The sequence below is a fragment of the Ceratocystis lukuohia genome (genome assembly GCF_044167205.1).
Source record: "Ceratocystis lukuohia strain C4212 chromosome Unknown Supercontig1_pilon, whole genome shotgun sequence".
NCBI classification, from domain to species: Eukaryota; Fungi; Ascomycota; class Sordariomycetes; order Microascales; family Ceratocystidaceae; genus Ceratocystis; species Ceratocystis lukuohia.
Genome location: NW_027263520.1, coordinates 4,808,981 through 4,834,601, shown reverse-complemented (window position 1 = coordinate 4,834,601; position 25,621 = coordinate 4,808,981). Strand labels below are relative to the sequence as shown.

Here is a 25,621-nt window from a genome sequence, read left to right as displayed (position 1 = left end):
AAGGCTTCGTCCCCGAACAGGCTGTGGGTCCGGATGGCAGAAAAACATGGCTGGGGCAACAGGAATAGTAGCGGCGGCAGCAAGATCAGGGACAGCAAGCGCCTCAATGATAATGATCGCGACGACAGCAGCAGCAGAACCAGGGATGCCAACTCCGCGAAAAATCCGTATTTGCATGGCTCACGTAACAGTCCTGGCACTATCACTACTAACGATGACGACGACGATGCCTCAGCCACGGTCGCTGACGACCCGGCCTTGGACAAGGCCCGTGAGCGGCCGGCACAACTAGTTGTCACCGCCAGTGCCGTGCAGGTGCGGCATCCTAGTACAGTATCGTCGGATAACATTACCTTGACGAATTGAGAGGTGGGATAAGGGGTCGCCAAATGCGAGACCACGCCTTGTTTGTACTCTATGCTGTGCTGTGCTGTGCTGTGGCTATAGCTGTACTCTCTACGCACTATTTTGTCCTGTGTCGCTGCTTTGTTCTGCTGTACTGGTGTCCAGCAGCTAACTAGATCATACTTGCAGTTGTTGATTTCTTTCGTGACGGTATCCTTTGTTTTTGTCCTTTTTTTTTTTTCGTCGTCTCATGTTTTGGTTCATTGTGTCTCAATAGCTTGCTCTCTTTTCTTTTTTTTATTGCAGTTTGCTTTCCTTTTTTTTTCTCTTTTAACCATCAATGTGTGTGAACAACAAGCAATCCGTAGCAGCAGCATCGTTGTTTGTCTAGTAAAAACACGCGCTTCGAGAGAAGGGTGTTTGTTTATATCAGTGATTATCAAAAAGTAGACGGAATACAACAAAAAGGAGAATACAATTAACGTCGATAAAAGCCAAGATCAAAAATAAAGAACAAGGAAGCGGGAAAAAGAAATCACAAAGGCGCCCCTTGAATAAAAAACAACAATAAAAAAAAAGCCCAAAAATCTACCGTCTGCGTCTCTTGTTTCCCCGGTCCTCATCGTCATCCGAGAAGCCCGCCTCGCGGTCCTTGCGCTTCGCCTTGCGCTCCAGCTCATCCCAGTCTTCGCCCTCTTCCTCGCTCTCCTCCTCACTAGCATCATCGTCCTCGTCTGACACGTTGGAACCGTAGTCCGAGTCTTCCTCAGAGCTCTCCGAGGCCTCGTCCAGCTCCGACTCGTCAATCTCAAAAGCGCTCTCCTCCTCCGACTCGTCACTGCCATTCTCGGCATCCGAGTCTTCCTGCAGGAAGTTCCAGCCGCCGTCGAGGAAGAATTTGTGTGTGTTGGACGTCACCGTCTTCATGATCGGCGCCCAGCTAAGGTTCAGCGGTCCTTCGCTGTACAAAATGTCGCATGAGTCTAGCCAGTCTTTGACCTGCTCCAGGTACTCGACGGGAATTGTGTTGATGTGGTACGGTGCCCGGGAGTAGTCCTTGAACACAAACACCATGTCAAAGTTCTTGAGTCCAAACTGTACACGTTCCAGATGCGCAATTTCAATGTCCTCTATTGTCAGCACCATGAATGGCGGCTCGACCACTTGCATCAGACAGTCCGTTGTTGGCTGGATGTACACATTGCTGCGGAACGGTACACCATGGAAACCAAGATCCCGCATGGGCGTGTCGACCTCCAGGCCATGGCTCTTGCCGGCTTCAGCAATCTTGTGCGCAAAGTTCTGGAACAGTCGATCCAGCTCGGCACGCCGACGGCGCTCCTCCTGCTCCTGCTCAAACTCGTCTTCGTCGCCATATCGGTACTTGCGCTTGCGGTTGCCCGTTTCGTCAAATTGAATGTCTGTTGCTTCTCTGTAGAACTGAACGTCCTTTGTTTTCTTCTTATTGCCGACAATGATTGGGTCCTTGAGGTGGATGTGAATAATCACCACCAGCTCGTGGTCGCAGGGCTGGAAGAACAGGTGGCGGATGTTGGAAAACAAGACGTCGACCCGCTGTTGCGTGCTAAGTGGCGAAACATAGCGGATACCGTTCTGGTGAATTTCAATCTTGCCGGCTACGCGCTTGCCCTCCATGGCAGGGCGAATAAACACATTGTCTAGGACAGGTGGACGACGATTCCTGATCTCAACTAGTTTGTCCTGCTCGACAACATCCTCCATGTCCTTCTTGGCTTGTTCCTTCTTTGCCGTATCGCGCTTCATGTTGGAGATGGCCACCGAAATTTCCTCATAACGCTCCTTGTCCTCAGACCGGAAACTGAGACTGCGAATGAAGTTGGCTGTAGCATCTTCAAATGGCTGGTCGTCCTTGCGACCAACTCCCTGGCCGGGGGAGAGGAAGTTTATACGCAAAAAGGCAAAGTCACCCTCATCAGTGACACTAACATTTTTGATGGTGTTGATATGGAACGGTACCGGTCTGCCCATGATGGGAAGCACAATCGTGGCATTTTTCTGATCGACGACAATCTGAAGGTCCTTGGACTTGGGCGGGATCTGGTTGTCGCGCTTGTAAGACTCGAACTTTTTGAACTTCTTAACCTCGACGCCGTCGCCACCAGATGTGTCTTCTGAGTATCTGTCAAGCCCTTCCTTCAGCTTTTTCGCCGCAAGCTCTTTTTGGTGTTCGCGCCGTTTCTTTTCAGCTTCTTCATCGACTTGCGTCGAGCGCTCGGATCTCAATCTCGTCTTGGTAATGTTTTTAGTAGCAACAGCACCAACGCTAGAGTCCTTCTTTTCCTTCTTGGGAGCAGGCTCGGCGGCATCGTCCTTGAAGAAAAACGATGTCTTGCTGGCCTCGATGGGAGCCTCGGCCGTGAACACAATGGGGTCGCCTTGGGTGACGCGGACAGTATCGGTAATCATCATGGAATAGTTCTTGCTCTGCTTGTCCTCAGCTTCCTCGTTTTCAATGTCGGCCAGGGATGTTGTTATGCTCAGAGTCATGCCATCCTTGAGCACACGGGTGTTTTTCGAGTTAAGCAGAAGGGTGGCATCACGCGTCTCAAGGCCAAGTCCGTACCCAATGTTCTTGGCCATGTGCTTCTCCATGCCCGGCTTCTTCGACTTAACGAGACTTTGCACCGCATTGTAAACATCGCGTGCAATTGCGCCGTCTCGGATTTCCTTGAGAGCAGCACTGTGCATCTGATGCAGTAGCTTATAGTTCGCCTCGTGGTTCTTCTTAGGGTCGATGAGATACGTCCGGGCAATGGATGAACAGTATGACTTGTATCGAACGCCCATGGAGGCAACAATGACACCTGCGTGTAGATTATCTTCGTTGGACTCGGCACCTAATCTCAAGTCGTACTTGCCGCCACTCTGGATGACGGGGCTGATGACCCAGTCAAGCTGCATCGGGTCCAGATCTGAGGGCATTTTAGATTTATTAGGGAGCTCGACGGACTTCCAGAACTTGTTGTCCTCGATTTTGTCCTCAACTTTTCTAGCCAGGGCGCGATGCTTAACTTTTTTCTCTTCGTCCAGGACATTAGACATCTCGTCGAGAAAATAAGGGTTCATCAGGGCAACACAGGCCTTGGAGGATGTGCGCATGGCGCGGAGCTCAGCCTCATCCTTGACAGAAAAGGCAAAAGTCGATAGGGCACTGGCGATGTCAACCTGTTCGGCTTCTTTGCAATTGGATTCGAAGCTTTTTTTCCATTCGTCGATGAAGGGGCCTTGAGAGACGTCCTTGGTGAGAACACCAACCTTTTTCTGTTGGTGGAGAAGGGCAGACGGTTAGCGGTGGCGCTTTCACGTAGCTAATGTCAAGGTACGGCATCAACTTACGCCTGCAGACTTAATAGCATCTGTAATCTTAGACCATAGCTTTTCGTTTTCCGTGGCATCCTTGCCACGGACGAGGATTTCAACGGGGAAACGGCCATCCTTGAGCTGTTCAAGGTGTTTTGCTGTTAGTGTGTTAGCAGCCGTAGCTTTGATAGTGTGCGATCCGAGCCGGGTGGACGCCAAGGTTAAGCGCAGTGCAAACGGCCAACGCACCTTTCTTAGCAGTCGTGAGGATGTAGAGTGTCTCTGGGGTCAAAAGCATAAGGGTCGTGGGGAATTCGTAACCGAGAAGCCAGAACTAGAAGAAATAGAGAGTGGCAACAGTTAGTATCAGTTCACACAGCGCCAAGTGCCCACATCACAGTGCCTGAGGCAGGTGAGCCTAGCTTTGGCAACAGAGCCAGAAACTAGAGCTCAAGGCACACTAAGACTCACATGAAGCGCATTGTTCTTGTGGAAGTCGCCCGAGTCTTCGGCCTTGCCCATCAAGATGACAATGGACGAGGCACCGTTAAACACGGCATCTTTAGAACGCAAATCATTGCGCCAAGCGCCGGTAAAATGTGAAATGCGCTCGTGAAACGACTTGCTGTCGATTTTGATGTCGCCCATGGTGGCAGGGAGAGTGCGGCACCGCGTTTTTATCCGAGATCACACGATATTTGTCGCTGGTGGTTTGGATGGTGACAGTAATGATGATAGTGATGAGACCAAGACAACAAAGTAGAAAGAACGGAGGAAATAGTTGGATGGGGAGAGATTAGCAGGACGCGAGGGTGATTTGAGAGAAGGCGGGTTTGTGAGAGATGGATAGAAAATTATGATCACCAACGAGACAGCAGAAGATAATGTCAACAGTCCCGTTGTCTTGTCTAGTCGTTCCTCGATCCTTTTGATAGCCAAGAAAAACGCGAAGGGGAAAAAAAATAGCAGCCAACCCTAGCCTTGGAGCTCGAGGACAAAAAAGGAAGGTAAAGACTGAGGAAACCTGCTGTAGAAACACAAGGCGCGTTCTCCATTAATTAATGTTGGCTTAGTCATGCGCGCCGAAAAAGTGGGACGTGGTCTTGTTTGTTTTCTTGCTAGAGAGCGGCTTCCTTTGGCTAGGCGTCCACCATATTGAAGCCTAAAAGAGCAGGCCAAGAGCCCGAGCTTGACCCTGTATCTGCCCCATTTTATTTCCCGGCTTCAGCCAATTACCCCGGTCCGGCTGCAGCAGTCGGGATGGCTCGCTTAAATGTTCATCAGGAAAGACTGAGTTGGGGTCTGGTCAGCGAGGAGTTGCAAGTCTATAAAACCGTGCATAGGCCTCATCGTGCTGGCTTGCTGTAGCTTTCGACTTCCCTTCCCGTGCGCTAAATGCTTACTACCCGCCGTTTCCTAGTCCCCTCTCTACCCCGCTACTACTATTCTCTCTCTGTCCGCCAACTGTCTTCCTACCCTCCCGCCGCCATGCGCATACCGTATACTCCTAACCCGCCGCCTACCGCTACGCCTGAAGATGCCGCAATCGTACGGCGCATTCAGGAGCGGCGTCACCCGCGTCCGCTGCAGTCGCTAGACCTAGCTTTGCTGCACAGCCCGGCATTGGCCGACGGCTGGAATCACTTTCTCGGAGCTGTACGCACTCGGACTAGTCTATCCGACGATTTGCGCGAGCTGGCCATTTCTCGCGTGGCTGTATGCAACCGTGCATGGTATGAGTGGATGCACCATGCACCATTGGCTGTCAAGGCCGGCGTTAGTGAGGAGGCCATGGAGGCTATTAAGATCGAGACGCCGCTGTCTGAGGTGGCCAAGAGCGACCTGCTGAGTGAGAAGCAGTGGGCCGTCTTGGTATACACAGACGAAATGACTCGCAATGTGCAGGTCACTGACGGCACATTCGCAAAGCTCAAGTCTCTGTTCAATGACTCCGAGATCGTCGAGATCACGGGCACCATAGCTGCGTACAACTGTGTAAGCAGGTTTTTAGTTGCTCTGGATGGTAAGTATTTACATATCTCTTGTAATTTCCTATGACCTAGTACTGACAGAGTCAAAGTCGGAGAGAGAAATGCTACAGGGCCCTCGATGAATCTTTCGGATCACTGAGGGTAAGAAGATCTGCAAGATTAGAGCCCGAGGCAAAAGTTTAATGCGCTTCGAAATTGACTTGACTACACAAATGAAGAACACACTATCTTGGTAGATACAATGGTCAACCTATAAATCCCAAACGCCGTGCTTCTAGTAACATATCTCTACGACATGCGGGTGTCCCCTGTAAATCATAAGGAAGGTGACTTCATTGCCGTCTCAATGCTTTCCCTCCGAGCCTCCATCACAGGCGAGCTTTGTAGTTCTGCTATAACACCCGTCCATCCGTCTGTTTTGGGGTTTCCACCTGCACTAACAACCGAGCTGGAGCTCTTAGTAGGGGTTTGGTCCTGGCGTTCGCTTGTCCTTGCTGGTGGAGTTGAAGCAACAGAAAGAACTGAGCCTGGAGGGGAGCGGGCTCGTGAAGCTGACGTAGAAGACCGTTTGACATGAGCTCTACGAGACGGTCCTCGCGTGTTACGAAGTCTAGGTGCTTCGCCAGCAGCAGCCGCCGCAGCTGCCACACTCTGCATGAGCATCATACGCTCATCTTTTTTTGGGGTCATGGGCGGGGTGATGGGTTTGGGTTGGTGTTGGTTTTGCGTCACAGACGCGGCTGCTGCAACTGCGGCAATAGATGTAGTAGCAGCTGCTTGGGCATTGGATGCTACGGCGCCCATGTAGACGACAAGAAAACGCATCTTGAGAGTGTCAAGGCGGCGCAGACGATCGTGCAGATCAGTGCGGTACTCCAGCCAAAAAAGCCGGGCTGAAAGCTTCATACTCGGCATGAACATGCGGTCTTTGATATGGGGAAGCCCTACGAGGGCTTGGGAGCGTTTTTCCTCCTTTTGATCGCCTTCAAGAAGCATGGCAAGATCGCTGCCTAGAGAAACATTTGTTTTCTGGATCTCACGCAAGAGCGAGCCCAGACGGACCTTGACTTCCATATTAGTGACCCGACTGACATCGCGCTCGTAGCTTTCAGTTTCGGTAGCGGCATCGCGCAGAGTCTCAAGCAGACGGCCTAGTTCCTGAGGTGCGTTAGTGTAAGCTGTAGCATGGGAAGCAACAGCCTGGGCTAGGACCATCAGACTAGCAGCCAGAGCTGTCGGCACAAGGACAACGGTCCAGCCGCGATGAAGAGCATCAGCCATTTTGGCGAGTAGGTGTTGGTGCTCTGTGCTTTACTGCAAGGTATGAAGTGAATGCAGTGGTAGTAAGCTTTCAGGTCAAGCTCAGCCCCAGGTCAGTTGACAACAGTTTTTGGTGCTACGGTATATATGGGTAGGGTAGGGGTAACCTGATTGAAGGTGTTGGTATGGAGACAAAGCAATGTTTGGTGACGGAGCGATAGCGATCTTTGCCTGATATATGACAACAAAAGAGGTAGAAGGGAAGATAAGAGATTGTTGGGTCCAACAGAAGGGGAATAGAGCTTCACTATGCGGAGATGGGTGTAACAAGGGCACTGGCAAAGGCGCTTGGAGACAACTGGCGGCGGCTGAAGATCATCACGAACATAGAAGTAGAGAAAGGAGGTAACAGAGACGAGACGGGGTTTGTTGCAAAGGTCAAGCAGGTGATAGTGATAGGGATGGGGAGATGAAAAGAGGCGCAAAAGAAGACGATGAGCACACAGAGAAAGCAAAAAGGCAATGGGGAAAGCAGCGGCAGGGTTAGTAGGAGAGAGAAAAAGAAGAAAGAAGGGGGAGAGAGAGACGGAAAAGAGGAGGGAGAAGAAGAGTTCGCAAAATGGAAGGAGGGGGAGGGGTAAAAGAGCAACTACTACGAAGAGGGGCCTAGACAAGGGATGCGCATACATATATAATATAGTGCTGGCTGTTTCCTTTTGTCTTCGTCACAATCAAATTCTTCTCGGCACAGCACCTTGCACAACGGCGAAAAAAAAATACTCGGCTGGGAACTATACGCAAAAGTCGCATGTTGGACCAGCGAAGGAAGGCACGTTTTATGCACGAAGATGGAGCCAAATCTTCCATTTTGGTAAGCTCTTTGGTCGAGGGCCACCACTTAAAAAGCCGTTGCTGGAAAATTTGGCAGCTGACCACACAAGCCCGCCGTGTAATGGCAGGAGCTGCAGATCGACTCAACAAACCGATGCGTTGGGTGCTGGAAGAAGAGAAGGGAGAAAGATTTGGGTAAGAAGAGGATTTGCTGGCCGTGACATCACTGTTAGCACCCTGGGTCCGAGCTTGGAGGGTATATTGGAGTCAGTCGGGGGAGAGGGGGGGGGGCTTTGGCCGATGATTTCTCGTTTATTCGAGTATTAAAGCGAGCACAAATACTGTGTCCGCTGCATGCAGTGTGCTATGCGCGACTGCCATGAAGCAAGCAAATCTACATCTTAAAACGCATTGTTTGTAATAGCCAGGTAGCTACTTCAGCGTTTAGACAAACGGCTCGTTGTATTTGGCCTTGATATTACATGTGTCAACGTCGAATCTGCAATCCTGCACACTGGCGGCTATGCAGCACGTCTCTAGAATGGATTCTGCCCTGCATTCGTCCTGAAATTTTGTCACATCGCCAAAGCACAAGGCAATAGAAGTGTAATAAAAGTTGATGAAAAAAAAAAGAAAAATAAGAAGCTGTTGAAGAAGGCTTCCCTCCTCCTTCCCATTTAGGATAGATAGAGACAGTGTGTGTGTCTACCCCGCACGCAGTCTATCTTGTTATCGAGCCAATGGAAGGCCTCGATAAAGGCCACTCAAACCCTTGCGTGCAAGGGTGTGCCAAAGTTGCACCAGGAAAAAAAGCTTGTACCTCATGACAGAGCACAGAGTGCATAGTACCAGTTTTGTGGTAGCTTCGTTTTTGCTCTATCATGTGTATACGTCTAGTGCTCTAGTGCTCGCGCCCACCATCTATCCCAGCTGCAGCATCAAAAAGGTACTCACTAGCCTATAATCTACCTGCCTGTTTTAAGCCTTAATTGCTCCATCAAGACCTACTCGATAGCCCTGATCAGCCATAAAACCCCGGACTTTTTAATAACCAACCTACCATCTCATCATGGCTACTCAATTCGAATTTCCGTTGCCAAAGTGCCTCGAATACCCCGCCTCAGCACCGCCAACCCTTATCACACAAGGTGCTGAAGGCCGTCTCTATAAGTCTACCTTCCTCGAGCCCACACTGCCCTGTGCCGTCAAGCATCGACCGTCTAAACCCTACCGCCACCCGCTTCTCGACAAGAAACTTACACGCGCCCGTATCCTGGCCGAGGCCCGCATCCTAGCCAAGTGTCTGCGCGAGGGTGTTCCGGTACCGGCTGTATATGCTGTTGATGAGCACAATGGCTGCCTAACGATTGAGTGGATTGAAGGTGCGCCTGTGCGTGCCCGCGTCAATGAGTGGCTGGCCACGCAGAAGGCGGTGCTGCCACCCTTGACCGAGAATGCGGAGGCGGCTGCCATGGCAGCTGAGATGGCGCAAAAGACGGGGCTTGATGCAGAGCTGCGCGACGTATTTCGACGCATGGGCTTCGCGGTAGGGAGCTTGCACCGTGTGGGCATTGTGCATGGCGACCTGACGACAAGTAATATGATGCTGCGACAGTCGCAAAAACAGATTGAGGAAAAGTCCCTCCAAGGCGAGGTCGTGGTTATTGACTTTGGACTAGCGAGTCAGAGCAGCCTGGAGGAGGACCGTGCAGTGGACCTGTATGTGTTGGAAAAGTCGATTGGCAGCTCGCATCCCCGCGCCGAGCACATATTCCCAGAGGTGCTTGAAGGATATAAACAGGGCTTCAAACAGGCTGCTATGGTACTCAAGCGGTTGGAAGATGTTAGACTGCGGGGCCGCAAGAGAAGCATGATTGGGTAGGGGATATTTACAGGCTATTTGAAACTTGAATCCAGTAAAAAGGGTATTAATGGAAAGCCATGGGCCAGGAGTCTTGTGACCTACTCAACAAAGTCTCCCTTGCTAAGAAGTAATTTATAGTTTATAAGTGCTCTAAGTGTGCAAACAGTACCTCCAAAGCTAAACCTTTCTAGTCTGATGATAAATCTGCCTGAGCAAAGTACCCCTTGTTTTCAATCACACCACGGTCACGAACAACCGCCGTGTATTTGACCACCCAGCGGGGGCGGATATCTCCCTGTAATCCCTGCTCCTTAGCCGAGCCGGCCAAAAGACCAGCACCCAGTTCTCCGTGACCTAGCAGCTCCCGCAGTGTGCCGCTTGGCAACACATCCACAGTGTCTGTGTGTGCGAAGAGCTCAATACCTTCTCTCTCAGCAAGCTTAGCTAGCGGCGGGGGCACCTTGCAACAGTCGCGCACACTAATCTGGTTGACTTGGGGCTTGACTTGCACAGCCTCTAGGAACTTCTCTAGCTTTTCACTGCCAAACTCCGACGTACCCAGTTTCTTCACGGCGCCTGCACGATAAAAGTCTTCTAAGACGGCCCACGTAGCCACCTCATCCTCGAAGCAACCTTGCTTTGCGTTGAGTTTATCAGCCGTCCACTCGCAGTCGCCATCAAACGAGAGGCCAGGGAACGACACAATGAGCAGGTCAACTGCTGTTATGCCAAGCTCCTTGCGCACTAGCTCTAGTGCCTCGGCCGCGTACCTGGCCCGCTGATCAAGCAGTGCTAGCGGCAGGAAAAAAAGCTTTACTGTGATATCATACTGGTTGGACTCATCCTGCAGACCAACTTCAGGCCATTGTATCCGGGGAACATAGAGCGTATTTTCTTCAGTAAGCTCTGCCCACAACGGAAGCTGGGTGGCTTGCAGCGTTTGCGATACCTGGCCTACGGTAGCGCCGGCTTCGCGCGGGGATGCCTCGGCAAGGTCTTCCTTTGCTGCTTCGACAGAGCCACGAAGGGAAGTCGTCAGCTCAAGATTGGAGCGAACACCACCAGGAGACCGGATGTATGAACGGCCGCTAGAAACAATGTTTCTACTCATGAAAAAAAGCAAAAAGACAGCAGCGAGACTTTGGTCAGTTTGGATCTTCAGTTTCATAAATACAATGAAAAGAAAAATGAGGAGGGGGGAAGGCAAAAGTTGCAATTTGGCAATGAAACAATGATATGGCGCAATACAGGGGATGCAAAAAAAGAGGTGCCCCATATCATGAATAGTGCAAAGTGAGAGGGATATAGATATAGCAGCTATACATACCCAGTAGAAAGAATCAGCTTTGTCATGATTCAGAAGCCTGGCGACAACAAACGGGACGGGAAGCAAGAAAGGAAGGGCAAAGGGCAAATGGCGAGTAGGCCTTTGGAACCAAAAGAAAGAAAAGAAGAAGGAAAAGAGTTGGGTCAAGGATATTCCGCAATAAGTTCGAGGGAAAAAGAGAGAGCAAGAGGAAAAAATAGAGTGGAAGCTGTTGGTGCGCTTCTTAGCTTGTGATGTTGCGTTTGTGCCACTAAAGGATCTTTTATAGTGGAGAGGAAAGCATGCCATATCCTAATGGACAATGAAATTTTATGAGGTCAATAACAACAGACAATGGCGGGGAGGAGGAGGCCAGCCCGGGAGGGTGGTGCTAATATGGGAGGGGGGAGGGGGGAGGGGGGCTTGGACTAACAAGCGGGAGATGTAAGGAAGCACAGTCTCTCATAGAAGGAAGTCTGAAACAAGATGAGGAAAGGGAAAACATGACTGCTGCTTTTACATCACCCCTCGCTGTATTATTATTACTGCTAGTTGCTCACGTCCCGTCTGCCTTCGTTGAATTGATAAGCAAGATCCGCAGCAGATATGGAGAGGTCTTTTTTTTTTGTGGCCGGCAATATTTTTCAAATTTAATCTTCAATAGTGGCCGAATATTCCGCGAATCAAGGCAGCGTAATTGGTGTAGTGGTAACATTAATCGTTGCCATCCAAAGCAATGATTTCGATTAGCCCTGGGTTCGATTCCCAGATTACGCAGTTTATTTTTGCCTTTTTGTCCCTTTCTATCCGTCCCACTTTTGACCCTGCAGCTTGGCATTTTAGTCGCTAGCTACAAGCAAAACGTGTCCCCCTTTATCACTAAAAAGCCGCTTCTGCTTCTAAAGCTACACATGTCGAAGCAAGGCTGAATCTCCAAGTCTACCCCTCTAGCTGTCTATCCTTCTAAACTTTCGCGTTTAATATCAATCATTCACCATTCCGCTACCAGTCATAAATAACAATCTGCTATTCCCATTATCAACCACACCGGCCTCATTTACTCATTCACTTCAATCAGCTTTTTTTTTCCCCTTTATTGTTCTACTCGCCCTTGTTTTCCCGTTACTACTCACCAACAATGGCTATTCAGTGCGTCGCAAAGCCTTGACCTCACGACGAACAAGAGACCGGTTTTGCTGACCCAGGATTATCCCCTTTTCTTTTCCCCTCTTCTAGATATCTCATTCTGCTGTCGCGGCAGGGAAAAGTGGTACGTTGGCTTGTTTGCCTCGGCGGCCGGGCTCTCCCTCTCCCGCATTGCGCTCTGCAACTAACTGGCTCACTAACTAATTACTCTATATAGCGTCTCGCCAAATGGTTTACCACACTCTCCCCAAAGGAAAAGGCCAAGATCGTCAAGGATGTAACACAGCTGGTTCTGGCGAGAAGGACCCGCATGTGCAACTTTCTTGAGTACAAAGGTACGGCGCAGTTTGTTAGCTCGTATCTCCTAGCCTTCATGCTCACACTCAATCGTGACCCTTCTAGACACCAAGATCGTCTACCGCCGATACGCCTCGCTCTTTTTCATCACAGGCTGCGCCTCCGAGGACAATGAGCTCATCACTCTCGAAATCATCCACCGCTATGTCGAGCAAATGGACAAGTACTACGGCAATGTTTGCGAGCTTGATATTATCTTCTCATTCACCAAAGCATACTACATTCTCGATGAGATACTACTAGCTGGAGAGCTGCAAGAAAGCAGCAAAAAGAATATCTTGAAGTGTATATCACAACAAGATTCGCTAGAAGATATGGAGGTGCGTTTATTCCTAGCAACTATTCTCTCCTTGTTATGTCACATGTTATATTTCTCTACCCACCCCTATCGGCTCTCTTTCTCTCCGTCTAAACTGTCTGGCTCCCCATTCCATCAAACACATCTACGGACGGCATGTGACAGGCGAAAGATCAGTCTCTCTCTCCCTTGACAGAAGCTAGAACCTTGGAAGTTTTCTGAGACTAACATGGGCTCCTTTTTGTTCTCTCTCCCTCCAACTCAGGTTGAAGATGAAGTTACCCGAATCATGTAAACCTCATAGGCTTAGCCTCATATCAAGACCCCTCTCGCATCGCATCATGTTCGGTCTCTTTACACACACACATACACTGCCTGTTTCGTGTTTCCGATTCCCTATATTTGCGCATTGTACTAGAACCTGCACGATTATTTGTGCTGGCTAGTGTCTCTCCCTCTTCTTGCTCGCAGCTTTGACAAACCAATCTCCTTCCGACTACCATCTTTCGATATACTCTTGACTGACTTGGCCTGCGCTTTTGATTGCTGCTTGCCCATGATTAGGAACTAAGTGATATGGAGCAATCTATGAAGGAGTTTGGCATACTATAAAAACGACACGACACATGGCAGACATACGCGGGCCGGGGCTCTTGCCATTCATCAAACAGCAGCAAAATCGCTGAACACATGCTTTACTAATACCTTTTTTCTTCATATCCCTTGCCTTCTCCTTTTCCTTCCCTTATATCTTTTTCTTGTTGGGGCATTCCCTTTTCGACATTTATTTCGACAGCTACGAATAACTTCCGTCCAGCATTGTTTTGCTTTTGTTCAAGTTTTCATGCGACCTTTTATCTTACTCTATTCTTTTTCCCGCTCTGTTTCTTCCCTTCTCTACGCCATATTAGCATTGATCTAGGCGACGCAATGCTAGATACTTGGTTCTATTGTTTCAATAAAATCACGCCAACCAGGATGTATTAAAAGTTGCCATGCTACCGTCTTTGTATCTACAAACTGATACCTTAAAGCAACCTACTTAGCAGAAAGCGAATGAGTTGGAAAAACCAAAACACCCCATCCCATAGGCCATATGAGCAAAGAAGAGAGGGTGCGATTTACTATCGAGGGAACTTCAGAAGTTGTTAGCCAGCTAGTTGGCGCTTGTTTGTGTCATGTATAGGTTTCGGAGGGTATAAAGCCATTCTTATCTGGTTTGAAATCGATGAATTGGATGGCTGTTTTGCTTTTCAAGGGGGGGAGGGGGTCATGTTGCGTTTGCTTAGCAAGTTTCACCTTGTCTTGCTGCCATGCGTTGTATGTCGTTGTAGTTGCGCGGCTTCAAGACTATGTCGAGATTTTATGCAGGTATTTCCATACTCCAGTGTCTTGCTGCTTGTTCTTTCTATAGTGCCTACCAGCATCTACGTCAATGTCTATCTATGTTTACCCCCTAACATAGTTACCTTCGATCTGACGGACAAAGGGTCTCATCCTATCTTGTGTGTTGTAATGGCAGCATCAATTGGATACAACACAGCAAGAATGGCAAACTGAACCATGGCCTATGGAAAGCCACAAGATTCAGCTTTTTGGTAAAGGGGCTACTGCTAACTAAACATTGAGATGAAGGCATGATGTAGAATGAATCTAGAACATATATGCTGAAATTATTCGATAGTAGTTAAAACAAGAATAGAAGCAACTACAATGCTAGTATTACAGCAAGGACGATGGTTGAGGCTTTGTCGATCTGTCCGGTAAGCACCTAGGAATAGCAATGCAAACAAGAACGCATCTCATAGCATTTCTATCTGCCCTCTGGTACCCAAATCTCTCGTATCTACCACCTAGACAGCTACATATTGTCGATTAGCTCTTGAGTAGAGAGCCCCCGGCCGTCTAAAACTAGATTAATATCCGACAGAGGACAGCCTACACTTAAAAGAGGGTAGGCTGTTGAGGTTAGGTGATTACAGCAACATCGCAAGTCTTTTGCCTACAAGGGCTAGCTCAAAAGGTCAGTGAAGCAAGCAAACTAAAATAGGATTATCGCTAGTAGTAGTAGCTGAGACAGGCGAGGACTTGACTTGCGGCTTGTCGCGTGTGACATATGTAAGCAGCGTGCAAGTAGCATGTATGATTGCATTTACTGCACCTTGTCTCTTGTTGTTCCTGCTGTCGTGCATATGTCTTCCCTTTGAAGTAAAAGAGATACTGCCGAGCTTTCAGGTGCACAGTTCAAGACTCGTCTTGCTCGCCTACCAGCTGTCCGCCTTCCACTGTGCATAGGCCGGGAGGGGCAAAGACTGTCCGGCGATATTCTTTGGCCTCGGCTACTAGATTATTAAGAGCATTGGAAGTAAAAATCCATGATCTCAGCATCAAGCTAGTAATTTGTCTTCTGTCTATATTTTCACCTAATACTTTGTGGTCGAGCGTGGGGGCATGGAAGTCCACGTCAGGAGACCGTGTAACGCAGGTCCTCTATGCGATACTTCGTGGCTATTGGATTTCGCCCAGTAGAAACAGCTTTTATGGTGGGGTTTTAGGGCCTTGCTGCGATATAATGGGACTCATGTAGTGTAACCACTTCTGAGCTTACAAGCCAAGAGACGCATGGACTGACCAGGAGATCGATTAGCTGTTTTATCATCATACGAAAATGCTGCCAAAGAAAATAGGGGTTCAAAAACTTTGGCGACAGGCTAAGCCTCAGTTCGTCTAGAGAATACCATCCATGTACATGCGTCCACTGCTGCCGCCAGATATAAGGACGGTTTGTACACACTTCGCACACTCTATATTTCCGTGCGCCAGTCCTGCAGGATCTTGTTCTTATGTTGGGGCTCTTTAGCCCCTATATCCTATATTTGGAACCGAGCTTGTATCACCAAACTCAACAGGTGTCAACAGGTGAGCGAGGTATTCGGGGGGGGGGGGGGGGGCTCTAGCTTCCCTATGCTTGATTGCGTTCTAGCGTTGTCTCGAGGTGCACAACTTTCATTTGCGTTGGTGTCAATGACAAAGCAGCAACTCTCAAGCTCAGATCCAGGCTATCGTGGACCTGGAATTGCTCCAGTCGCAAAGAAAGAGGGAGCTGCAGACGAGTTTTATGCTAAGGTAGCGAAGGAAGGCTGTGATTCATGTTCGTAGAGCACAAATATTAAGGCTCTCATCGAAGTCATCGGGGTCGGCCGGGGGTGGAGAGGAGTGGGGCATCAAGGCGCTGAAATGATAGTGCTAGTCCCAATTAGGAATAATGCGTGTTAGGCTTGTGTTGGTTGGCGTTGGGGGAGCCATTGCGCATGACACTCGGCTTATCAGGCCAGATACAGATAGATGAGACTGACTGAGGAAGCAGAGACCGAACGCAAAGACAGCGAGCAAAGAATTGCTTGCAGCCAGGGTGCGAGCACGACGCAAAAGACAGAGGGTTCGGCATGATGCCAGCTCGTTCGATACAGTGCGGTGTGCACACTGGACTGTGGCAGTGTCTTTCTTCTGGCGGGCACATGACTTCAGCATGGCACTAGAATTCCGCGGTTCCGATGAGCTGGCTGGGGCTGGTTCGTGCTTGTGCGCCCATTAACGTCTGCGCCGCCTAATAGCCATCTGCTTCGTCGGCTTTACTGCAGCGCTGCTGAATTGAGTTCGAGGGGTCCCCAGGCTCTCTTCCTTCTCTTCTGCCTGCCTGCTGTTGCTTGGGCCCCTCGTAAAGGAAGAGGCAAAATCCAATGGCCATCGCAACATCAGACACAACGACGTAAAAAGAAGAGCCACTGGCTGTTTGATCGAGAAGAATAACGGAAGACAAATGAAGGAGCAAAAAGACAGACAGCGCCTTCGCCAGCGGAGCAAATCAAAGCAGCGAATCACAGGCTTGCATCCAGCCGTGTGCCAATTTCGGGGCTGGGTGCGACTCTAGCAGCAAAGGCGATGGCAAGCACATCTGCAGTTGCCAAAGCTAAAAGCCCAAAGTTGCCAAATTAGCTTGTTTCTAAGCCGACTTGGCGCATGTTTTGGAGAAGGGGAGGAGGGCCAAAGAACGCATTTGGCAACTGCTACTTCAACCCTTGATCAGCCCAACGGCAGCCAATCGCAACCAATCGCCGGCCGCTGTTTCCATTTACGGCTCCTTTCTTTTGGTTCATCTTGCCTCCAGCACATGAACTTGGCTTCTTTCTCATTTTTCCCCATTTGCTTCTTTTCTCACCTTCTTCCTCACCTTCTTCCTCCTTTTTATTTTCTTTGACACGCTCGTCGTATGGTTCAGTTGATCAAAGACTAGCCAACACTCACGCTCACGTACACCAACTGTATTACCCAACAACAAGCACCCGCGGTAACTTCCTTCTCTATCGCCGACTCTTTGCCTCTTTCTCTCCCCCTCCCTGTGTTGCATTCGGACTCGTGCCCTTTTGCATATTCTGCCAACTCACTTTAATCGTGTTTCCCTTGCCGTTGCTCCCAGACAGAGCCTGACTCGTCCTCTCGTCCTCTCGTCCTCTCGCCTGTTACCTTGTCTCTTTTTCCTCATTGCTGCCATTATTCATATACTGCCCGTCCCGGAGTATCATTTTATTCTTGCAGAGAACAAGCACCTCGTCTTGTTACCATTCAATCATAGCAGAGAACAAGCGCTTGCCGTCTTGTTGCGCCTTTATTTTTTCTACTAGGCTCTACCAACTATTAAGTCATCATATCTTCAACCTCAGCTCACTGTGGTTCACCGCCATCATCATGAAGGTACGCGCGATTTTTTTTTCCAGCGCAGCCTGACTTGAAGCGTTCAGAAGAAAAACATGCACTCTCTTTCTCTCTTCATGGGAAGATAGCCCGCCATCGGGCCGTCTTCTCATGCCTTTCCCTCTCCCCCCCTCCCCCTTGACGTCTTCCGCTGCTAACCCTCACTCCGCCTATTTTCTCCCTGTTCCCCCTTACCAGTATCTTCCACTCTCCGAGTTCGACACCGTCACTTCGGCCCTCAACTTCAACACCCCCGACTGCAATGTCACTGGCGGTTGCGATCTTTACACTACCAAGACTACCGGTTCCGATAAGAAACTGTACAAGACTATCGATCGTGATCTATCGTCGCACCAGGAAGAGCTGCTCCGTCTCGGTGCAAGCCTGTCGCCTCCTGAAAGCGATGCCATCATCAGCTCATCACCCAACCTGGCTATGATAAATCACACTAGTGCCTTTGGCCCTCTCTCTGACTTGTCTAGCCGCAAGACCTTTGCGCATCTCATTGCTACTCTCAATGCCAGCCACCCTCACTATGACTTCTCAAATATCCTGCGCCCAGCCGACTTCCGCCGCGAAAAGAACCTGCGTAGAGTAATGAACGAGGTCACTTCTCTGCTTCAGAGCGTCCGTCCCAGCTGCGATCCTAACAGCCTAATACCAATGACTCCTGCCTGGGGCACACAATGCTGGTCGCTGATTGATAAGGAAATGCGCCTTGAGGAGTGCACAGTCTTCAGCTACCAGCCCGACATTGACCCGTTTGAGGAGGACGACCATCCGCTCCACTCTGCCCACTACTTCTTCTTCAACCGTACGCTGAAGCGCGTCGCTTATCTTTATGTGCGGATAGTACCTGTTATGAGCTCTCAAAGCCCTGCAATGCCGACCCACATGGCCTCCCTAAGCGCATATCGCCGCTCTAGTGCCGTGTGTGGTGTATTTGGCACTGACCCGGGTCTGCAATGGGCCAACGGCGCAGCAAAACGCCCAAGCAAATGGAATATACCGAGCGTGGCCCTACGGAATAATGATGATGATGATGTGGATCTAGAGCCCGTCATCGAGGATGGAGATGACGACCATGAGGGCTTTGTCTGGAATCGCGGCGAAGACGGAGACCTAGTGCCCTTTTCTGATGACGATGACGTAGACGACTCGTTTGATAATGATGACGATGACGATGTGCTGGATATGGAGATGGACTATCCACCGTTTCCTATAAATTATACCATGGCTGGCCCGGTCCAGTCCTAACGCACTCGCCTATCCCTCATGACACGTCCTCGCCTATGCAGTCCCCTTCGGCCCCTCTCGATTGCGACAGGGTCACCTATCTTGACGAAGCCTAGGACCCCTGTGCAAGCCCTATCTTAGCTTTGCTATCGCCCTCCAACTTCGTTTTACCGTAGTTGCAGCCAACTATAATCGCACCCTTCTTTTCCCCTTGCGTTTTTCTAGCTATGCCTAAAGCGCCAAGAACAAGGATCAAAGGCGCTGCTGCTCTGAGCCATCTGAGATGGCTTATTTACTTCTTTATTTTGTTCTATCCCCTCTTTTATGCTTGCTTTGTTTGTTTTTCTCTTTTTGCTATATCTCGTTGTTGCTGCTTTCTTTTTTGCCTTGCGATCTTGCCTTCATGTTCATGTTCTTTATTCTATCCCCTCTAGTGCGATACACTACACATAGCCAGACATGTGCATACATTATTACGGCATGTCTTGGTTTGCCTTGGCTTTCAACGCAGTCTGTAGGCTTTTGATGATGTTAGTTTTGTTTTCATGAATTTCTTTGTCGTTGTTAGCTTTTAAGTTTAATATCATTTACGCCTCTCATGTTCAGCGTCCGGGCAGTCTACTACCACAAGTCATCTTCTCTCCCTGTCTTCATCGTAAGCACATGCACATTTAAACTAATACTTGCAGAGAAAGTACAGTAGCAACCATATAGCATCGTGTTCGATTAACGCCAAAGAAGAAGCAAGAAGAAAAAGCCTATATATAGAGTAATAAAGGGCCAACGACGATAACAACAGAACCCAAACTCCGATATATCCTCCGAGATAAAAACGCCTATGGTAAAATAAAGAAAGGAAAGAAAAAAAAAGGGGGGGGAGATCAACAAGAAGAATAAAAACGAGATCAGGAAAGCTCAGAAAGATCAAGGCAAAAACAAGGATGAAGACGCCCTGAAAAGAAAAAAACAAGAAGAAACTGCGCACTGAGGGAACAAACCAGCGATGAGACCCATGAAGCCAAGACAAAAATAAGACAAGCCAAAGTTTTAACCCAACATAGGGGGGAAGAAAGTAGAGGGAGGAGGGAGGAGGGAGGTGGCATAATGACAGAAGCGGGATAGAAGATATGAAGGTGTGGTATCATAAACAGGCGAGGAGAGAAGCAAACAAGGCGAGAGGGAGGAGGATGGGTACTGACTATATGGGGGGATGGTTATAACAAATGGAGAGGCAAATATGCTGAATCAAACGAAAAAAAAAAAAACGAAAAACGGAAAAGACCCGGCAGGGACCCCAACCACTACGTTGCTGGCCCGACATTTGGGCTTGAAGGGACCAAATAGTCCATGCTTTTCTCTGTCTCGAGAGTAACACTCTTCTCGCTCGCACGTTCGGGCGGTGGTGTGGGCACACCGTTGGCCAAAGGATCAGGCACATCCGCATCACCAGGCGTTGGCGTTGGCGTTGGAATCGGCGTGTTATCTTGTGTTTGTTGGCCAGCGAGAGTAGTAGTGGTATGGTCCGACTCTTCCACTTCATGAATAGTGGAAAATTTCTTGAGAATCTGCTTTAGTGCACGGCGGCGGATAGGCTTGGAAAGGAACTCGTTCATGCCCGACTCAAGACAGTCTTTGATGTTGCTTTCCTCAGAGAAGGCTGTCAGTGCGACAATGGGTGCAGTGAAGCCCATCTGCCGGATCAGCCGCGTGCTTTGAAGCCCGTCAACATTGGGCATCTGCACGTCCATGAAGACCAGGTCAAAGGTCTCGCCAGCATCCATGACGGCCTTGACCTTCTCAAAGGCCTGCTGGCCGTCACGTGCCACAGTTACATCGTTGATACGCTCGATTTTGAGCATACGGCTGACTACTTCAACATTGGTGTTGTTGTCATCAGCCACAAGCACGCGCAAGTTGTCCATCTCGCTTCCCGTGGGAATGCCGGGAGGCACCTGGCCGGTTGACAGGCCATTGTCAGTCGTGCATTCGGGCGCAGACGGTGCGAAATATGGGCGGCGCAAGCCTACAAGACGAGGCTGTGGGTCTTGAGTTGGTGAATGCGGTGCATCGTTAGTCATGGTGGCACTACGGATAACGTCAACATCAAGCGTCTCGTGCAGACTCTGTGGGCGTGAAACGGTCTGATGCGTTGGGCTAGACCCGATGAAGCCGACGGGGATTTGCATTGTAAAGGTCGATCCAACGCCAACCTCAGATTGCAGCGTGATACGGCCGCCCATGAGATTCGCTAGTTGCTGGCAAATACTTAGGCCAAGACCAGTACCTCCAAACTTGCGGCTCAGGCCAAGGTCGCCCTGCACAAACGGTTCAAAGACACGGTGCTGCATATGGGTGCTGATGCCAGGACCAGTGTCTTCAATTTCGAAATGGAACATGTACGGGCGCGTATTAGACGGAGCCTGCGCGGGAGTAGTTTCTCGAATAATAGAGTAAGAGACGGCTCCCTTGGGATCTACTGGGTTCAAGCTGAGGGCGGTTCCCTCAGTTAGGATCATCTTGGGCGCAGTAGGCTTAGGAACAATCGTATCGCCAGGTTTGACATGCTGAGAAGCCTGCGACCGGATGGAGGCCGGCCCAAGGCGGTTGCGCACATTCGCCACGCCATTGTTTCCTTTTGAATATCGGGAGATGGAGGATGTCCGGCTGTCTTCGCCGGGTGTACCATGAATGCTGCTATCAGGCGTTTCCGTAGGACCTATACACTTGATTCTAACGCTTACAGTGTCGCCAGCATTGCTAAACTTGATACTATTGTTGACCAGATTGATGATGACCTGCTGGATACGATGGGGATCGCCCCATAGCCACATGTCTTTGAGCATGCAGGTACCAGGGGGTCCCATGCCTTCAGGCGAGACCAGCAACCCATCAGATGCTTGGTAACTAAGGAACTGGACGTCTAGTTTGATGCGCCTTTCGCGGGCTTGCTTTTCAAAGATGGCAGAAATCTGAGAGCTGATGTCGGAAAGAGGAAACTCCATTTCTTTGAGCACTAGTTGCTGGCCGATTTGGTTCTTGGAGAAGCTGAGCAGATCCTCCAGCAAATGCAGAAGCAATTCGCCCGACTTGTACAAAACACCAAGAGACTCCTTGATATATTCGATGTTATTGGTGGACATGCAAATAGACGCCATACCCAAGATACCGTTTAGGGGTGTCTTTAATTCGTGCGAAATGTTGGCAATGAAGAGAGTCTTGCTTTCGTTAGCGGCCTCAGCTGCCTTTTTGCTAATTTCCAACTCACGGGTGCGTTCGAGCACTTTCTCGTCGAGCAGTTGGTATTGCTTTGTAAGCTCTTCGCTCATGTCGTTGAACGTCTTGGTAAGCTCGGTAAGCTCGTCTTTGATGAAATGGCGGCGATCTGGTACTTTGGCAGGGATCATGAATGTATGCCTGGAATCTCCGGACTTGTCATGTCGTCGATTGATGGGGTTTCGCAGACCAAACTTCTCCATAACCCCGCCAACAAGGCCCTTATTTACCGGCGTTCCTGTGCCACCCTCTGGGTCTTCCTTGTCGTCCATAGCATCGGGCCGTAGACTGTCTCGGTGTAACCAGGGGGAGCTATAGTCTTTTCTGTGGCAGCCTTGAGCCTTCTAATAGGTAACACGCTGACATGGGCAAAGGGTATGACAATTATCATGATGACACCGACAGTTCCAAACACCGTACCTAAGAGGATGTTTCGCAGCTTGACCATTGGGGCAAAAGCCTCTTCGCGTGCCTGTTCCACAAGTACAGTCCAGTTTGCAAGACTAGTGTTTGTTCTTGCAAAACCTACTGCCACCTTGTAGCCCTGCTCGTTTGTTGTAGATAGAAAAGCACTGGCGTTGTTGACCGAGTTAAACTGTTCGGCATATGACTCCATCAAGGCTGGATACTGGCTAACGTTGAAGTACTGGGTGTCTTCAATAGTTGACGCAGCAGAGCTTCGCAATGAATGGCGATCAGTTTGGCCAGCTAGTGGCGCTGGCGGTAGCAGGAAGTGGACGCGATAGCCCCCAATGCGTGATTTAGAAACCTTGAACTGGTCCGTAGTAGCCGAATTTGTCATATTGAAACGGTTGGTGGGATTTGAAGGTCCAATTACCAAGACCAACCCGGTCTTGCCAAGACCCTCCCGCGACGTCGTAGCAGTAAAGATGGAGGTGGCTTTGGCAACCACAGTCAAGTAGCCGAGAACAAATCTATCGGGGCTGCTAGACTGATAGATCGGGATGGTAAGAGACATAAGAGCGAAGGTGCCGTTGATTGTGAGAGGCCCGAGCAACAGGCCACGCTCGCCATTCATGCGGAAGCTGTCGAAAGCATAAACATCAGTCAAGTTGACATCAGGGTTTGCGGGATCGGGTTGGTCGGTTTCTCGATATGTCAGGGTGGGATAGAGAGAGGCCGGGTAGCCGGCCGGGGTGTCGGAGACATAGACTGTTTCATTAGAGTTGTCGTCGGGGAGGGCAATCTTTGTGATGCTGTCACCCGTGACGTTGAGGACACCTTGGGGATTCCCGGTGTCGTTCCTGGTGTAGACGCGACATTGCAGGAGGTTTCCTAGGCCTGGAGCACTAAGAGCAGCCTGGAGAGACTCGTTGGCTGGGGCCCAGTTGGTGTTGTTTTGGTAGAAAAACTCGAGCGAGTTTTGGACAAGGATGCGCGATCCGAGAGATTGGATATTCATGTACATGGCATCGAGTTCTGAAGATATTCGAACAGCTTTGAGTGAGGCTGTTAATGCTAATCGGTCTGACTCTACGTCCCGGACAAAGTCGTAGACAAAGATCCAGGTTGGTATGGCAACAACGGCAAGCGAGGCTACAACAGCGAGCAGGACCAAGAAGGCCAGCTGCTCGCGTATGTTTATCCGCATAGACGTGGGCAGACATGATAAAAACGACTTCGGGCGCACCATGGTATGACTTGTGGATACAGGCAGGTCGCCGCAGAAGGGACGCTGCGTGTAGGTATGGCTAGGAGGGCGCAGAAGGCAAGAAGGTGTGGTGCGGCTTCTATATTTATAGTTTTATTGTGGTTGTGGTTATGGTTATGGTTGTGGTTGCGGTTGCGGTTGCGATTGCGGCTGTGGTTATGGTTATGGTATGGTGTGATGAGGTGGCCGTGTTGGTGTGTATATAGTACAGTACGACAACAGGCACAAGTGCAAGCACAGACAGCACAGAGCGGCTTTGTGTTGCTGAAGCCCCGAGGCGGCTCTACTCTACACTACACTACACTACACTACACTACTGCAGTGATGGGGTGGGACAGGTGCCCCCGGGCTGGGCGGCAGGTAAGTGGTCAGCCAAGGCGAAGGACCCAGACTGATGTGCAGGGCCAAGCCTGAGAGAGGGAAAGACGATAGAGTGAAAGCAAACAAGCGACAGTAGCAAGTGGGATGTTTCTAGTATTCAAGATTCGGTTCGAGTGAGGGTTATTCGGCTGCTAGTCTAGGTAGATTACTACCACCACATGGCTTTGTGCGCGTGTCAAGAGACGATAAAGACCGCACGACGGACCAAGGAGGATGTCTTGATGCTGGTAGCGAGCGATACGTTTCCCCCGTTGATGCCGTTAATGCGAGGGTGGAGGAAAACGAGACGGCCGAGTATCGGGATTCGAACGGCAATTAGCGAAGCGTCCAGCCTGAAGAGATAGCGGGCAGTTAAAGACCAGATGGTACAAGAGTATCGATGTAGAACTAGCCGTTACTGTAATGCACATACGAGCATAGTGCATTGAATGAGAAAAAAAGTGAGTGAATTTGACGATGCCTGGTAAATCAAAGAAAAAAGAGACAGGAAAAAATGCAAAGCACGCGAGGGAAAAGAGACGAAGAAGCAAAGGCAAAACTAAGATGGCGGATGAACGATGAGCGACGATCGTGGTGCCGCCAAGATGATGCAGTGCAAAAGATCGTGAAGGTCAATACAAGAGAAAAGGTAAGGAAGAAGTAGATGGCCTGTGGATTAATTGTTGAATTTTTGGAGAAGCCACAAAGGTGGTGAAAAAGGGAAAGCGCGAAATAATGAATGAATAAAATATGAATTAAATTGTAATACAAATCAAATCGGCCATATTGATACCATTAATGCAGCACAAAGAAAAGAAGCAACGGATGCACTAGGACAGCACACAACCTAGCCAACGCCACTAAAGCCCCTCTCTATTTTTGTCGCTCAGGCCCTGGAGCCAGTGCTTGCATGCCCTGTGCAGCACTTTTCTTTACTGGCCAAGCAGCCCTGTTCCCTGCACCTGTCCAGCGTACAGCGCTAGCCGCCTGTAAGCCCACGTCGAGAGCCCTGCAATTGCACTATAGGCCCCTGCTTACCCTGGACACAGGCCCCCAGAGCCCCTGTCTTGCCTTGCCTATTCAGGGGCTTTCACTCGACAACATTTGCCATCCAGAGCCAGGAACATCCCTCGAAAATCTGAGCCAAGGAAAAGAAAAGCACGAGATGAGGTGGTCTAGTGCAGGTTTTTTTGTGCTAGATGGCTCTGTGTGTTGACAGGCAGTGGTGGGTAGGTAGCTATGTAGGTAGCTATCGTACTTTTGTGATGCGATGCTGCTACCAATATACAAGACACACGTTACATGGCGGCCAGGCCCAAGTACCAAGCCCACTATAAGCCGCCAGCCCTTAGTACACTGTCCTCACTAACACCAAATCCAACCACTTAATTAAGATCAATACAGACCTCATATCAGGCTGGAGCTGCTCGGCTCTCCTCTCCTACCCTTGCTCCCTATATCAAGCAAGCAACTAGATCCCCCCTCTCACATCCACCCGGGAACGCTTCTTCTCTTCTTCTGTTGTTGTGTTGCAATATTACATCGAGCCTTGTCAATATGTGAGCTGGGAGGGTGAACTTTTGTTCAT

At 49.7% G+C, this 25,621-nt stretch overlaps 9 protein-coding genes across 9 annotated transcripts; 5 read left to right on the top strand and 4 right to left on the bottom strand.

The window, feature by feature from the left end:
* Window positions 1–33: 33 nt before the first annotated feature.
* On the top strand, window positions 34–366 carry HOO65_011199 (uncharacterized protein; the record flags this gene model as incomplete). The annotated part of the gene is made up of 1 exon (XM_070999908.1): window positions 34–366. One exon carries the CDS (start codon window positions 34–36, stop codon window positions 364–366), a length of 333 nt encoding a protein of 110 aa, XP_070863021.1.
* Window positions 367–933: 567 nt separating this feature from the next.
* On the bottom strand, window positions 934–4,335 carry HOO65_011198 (FACT complex subunit SPT16; the record flags this gene model as incomplete). The annotated part of the gene is made up of 5 exons (XM_071005339.1): window positions 934–3,648; window positions 3,724–3,845; window positions 3,937–4,021; window positions 4,065–4,109; window positions 4,159–4,335. The coding sequence occupies 5 exons, from the start codon at window positions 4,333–4,335 to the stop codon at window positions 934–936; spliced, it is 3,144 nt and encodes a 1,047-aa protein (XP_070863020.1).
* Window positions 4,336–5,175: 840 nt separating this feature from the next.
* Window positions 5,176–5,800, top strand: HOO65_011197 (putative 4-carboxymuconolactone decarboxylase; the record flags this gene model as incomplete). Its single annotated transcript, XM_071006172.1, has 2 exons — window positions 5,176–5,710; window positions 5,760–5,800. The coding sequence occupies 2 exons, from the start codon at window positions 5,176–5,178 to the stop codon at window positions 5,798–5,800; spliced, it is 576 nt and encodes a 191-aa protein (XP_070863019.1).
* A 193-nt stretch (window positions 5,801–5,993) lies between these two features.
* Window positions 5,994–6,959, bottom strand: HOO65_011196 (uncharacterized protein; the record flags this gene model as incomplete). The annotated part of the gene is made up of 1 exon (XM_070999907.1): window positions 5,994–6,959. The coding sequence occupies one exon, from the start codon at window positions 6,957–6,959 to the stop codon at window positions 5,994–5,996; it is 966 nt and encodes a 321-aa protein (XP_070863018.1).
* Window positions 6,960–8,838: 1,879 nt separating this feature from the next.
* HOO65_011195 (putative bud32 protein kinase protein) lies at window positions 8,839–9,651 on the top strand (the record flags this gene model as incomplete). The annotated part of the gene is made up of 1 exon (XM_070999906.1): window positions 8,839–9,651. The coding sequence occupies one exon, from the start codon at window positions 8,839–8,841 to the stop codon at window positions 9,649–9,651; it is 813 nt and encodes a 270-aa protein (XP_070863017.1).
* Window positions 9,652–9,820: 169 nt separating this feature from the next.
* On the bottom strand, window positions 9,821–10,986 carry HOO65_011194 (putative glutamate--cysteine ligase regulatory subunit; the record flags this gene model as incomplete). The annotated part of the gene is made up of 2 exons (XM_071005965.1): window positions 9,821–10,721; window positions 10,961–10,986. 2 exons carry the CDS (start codon window positions 10,984–10,986, stop codon window positions 9,821–9,823), a joined length of 927 nt encoding a protein of 308 aa, XP_070863016.1.
* A 1,091-nt stretch (window positions 10,987–12,077) lies between these two features.
* HOO65_011193 (AP-1 complex subunit sigma-1) lies at window positions 12,078–13,035 on the top strand (the record flags this gene model as incomplete). Its single annotated transcript, XM_071006053.1, has 5 exons — window positions 12,078–12,088; window positions 12,176–12,209; window positions 12,303–12,420; window positions 12,488–12,762; window positions 13,006–13,035. 5 exons carry the CDS (start codon window positions 12,078–12,080, stop codon window positions 13,033–13,035), a joined length of 468 nt encoding a protein of 155 aa, XP_070863015.1.
* A 4,568-nt stretch (window positions 13,036–17,603) lies between these two features.
* HOO65_011192 (Repressor of RNA polymerase III transcription maf1) lies at window positions 17,604–18,749 on the top strand (the record flags this gene model as incomplete). Its single annotated transcript, XM_070999905.1, has 1 exon — window positions 17,604–18,749. One exon carries the CDS (start codon window positions 17,604–17,606, stop codon window positions 18,747–18,749), a length of 1,146 nt encoding a protein of 381 aa, XP_070863014.1.
* A 1,280-nt stretch (window positions 18,750–20,029) lies between these two features.
* Window positions 20,030–23,655, bottom strand: HOO65_011191 (Two-component system protein B; the record flags this gene model as incomplete). The annotated part of the gene is made up of 3 exons (XM_071005317.1): window positions 20,030–22,335; window positions 22,422–22,473; window positions 22,531–23,655. The coding sequence occupies 3 exons, from the start codon at window positions 23,653–23,655 to the stop codon at window positions 20,030–20,032; spliced, it is 3,483 nt and encodes a 1,160-aa protein (XP_070863013.1).
* Between the last annotated feature and the right edge of the window lie 1,966 nt (window positions 23,656–25,621).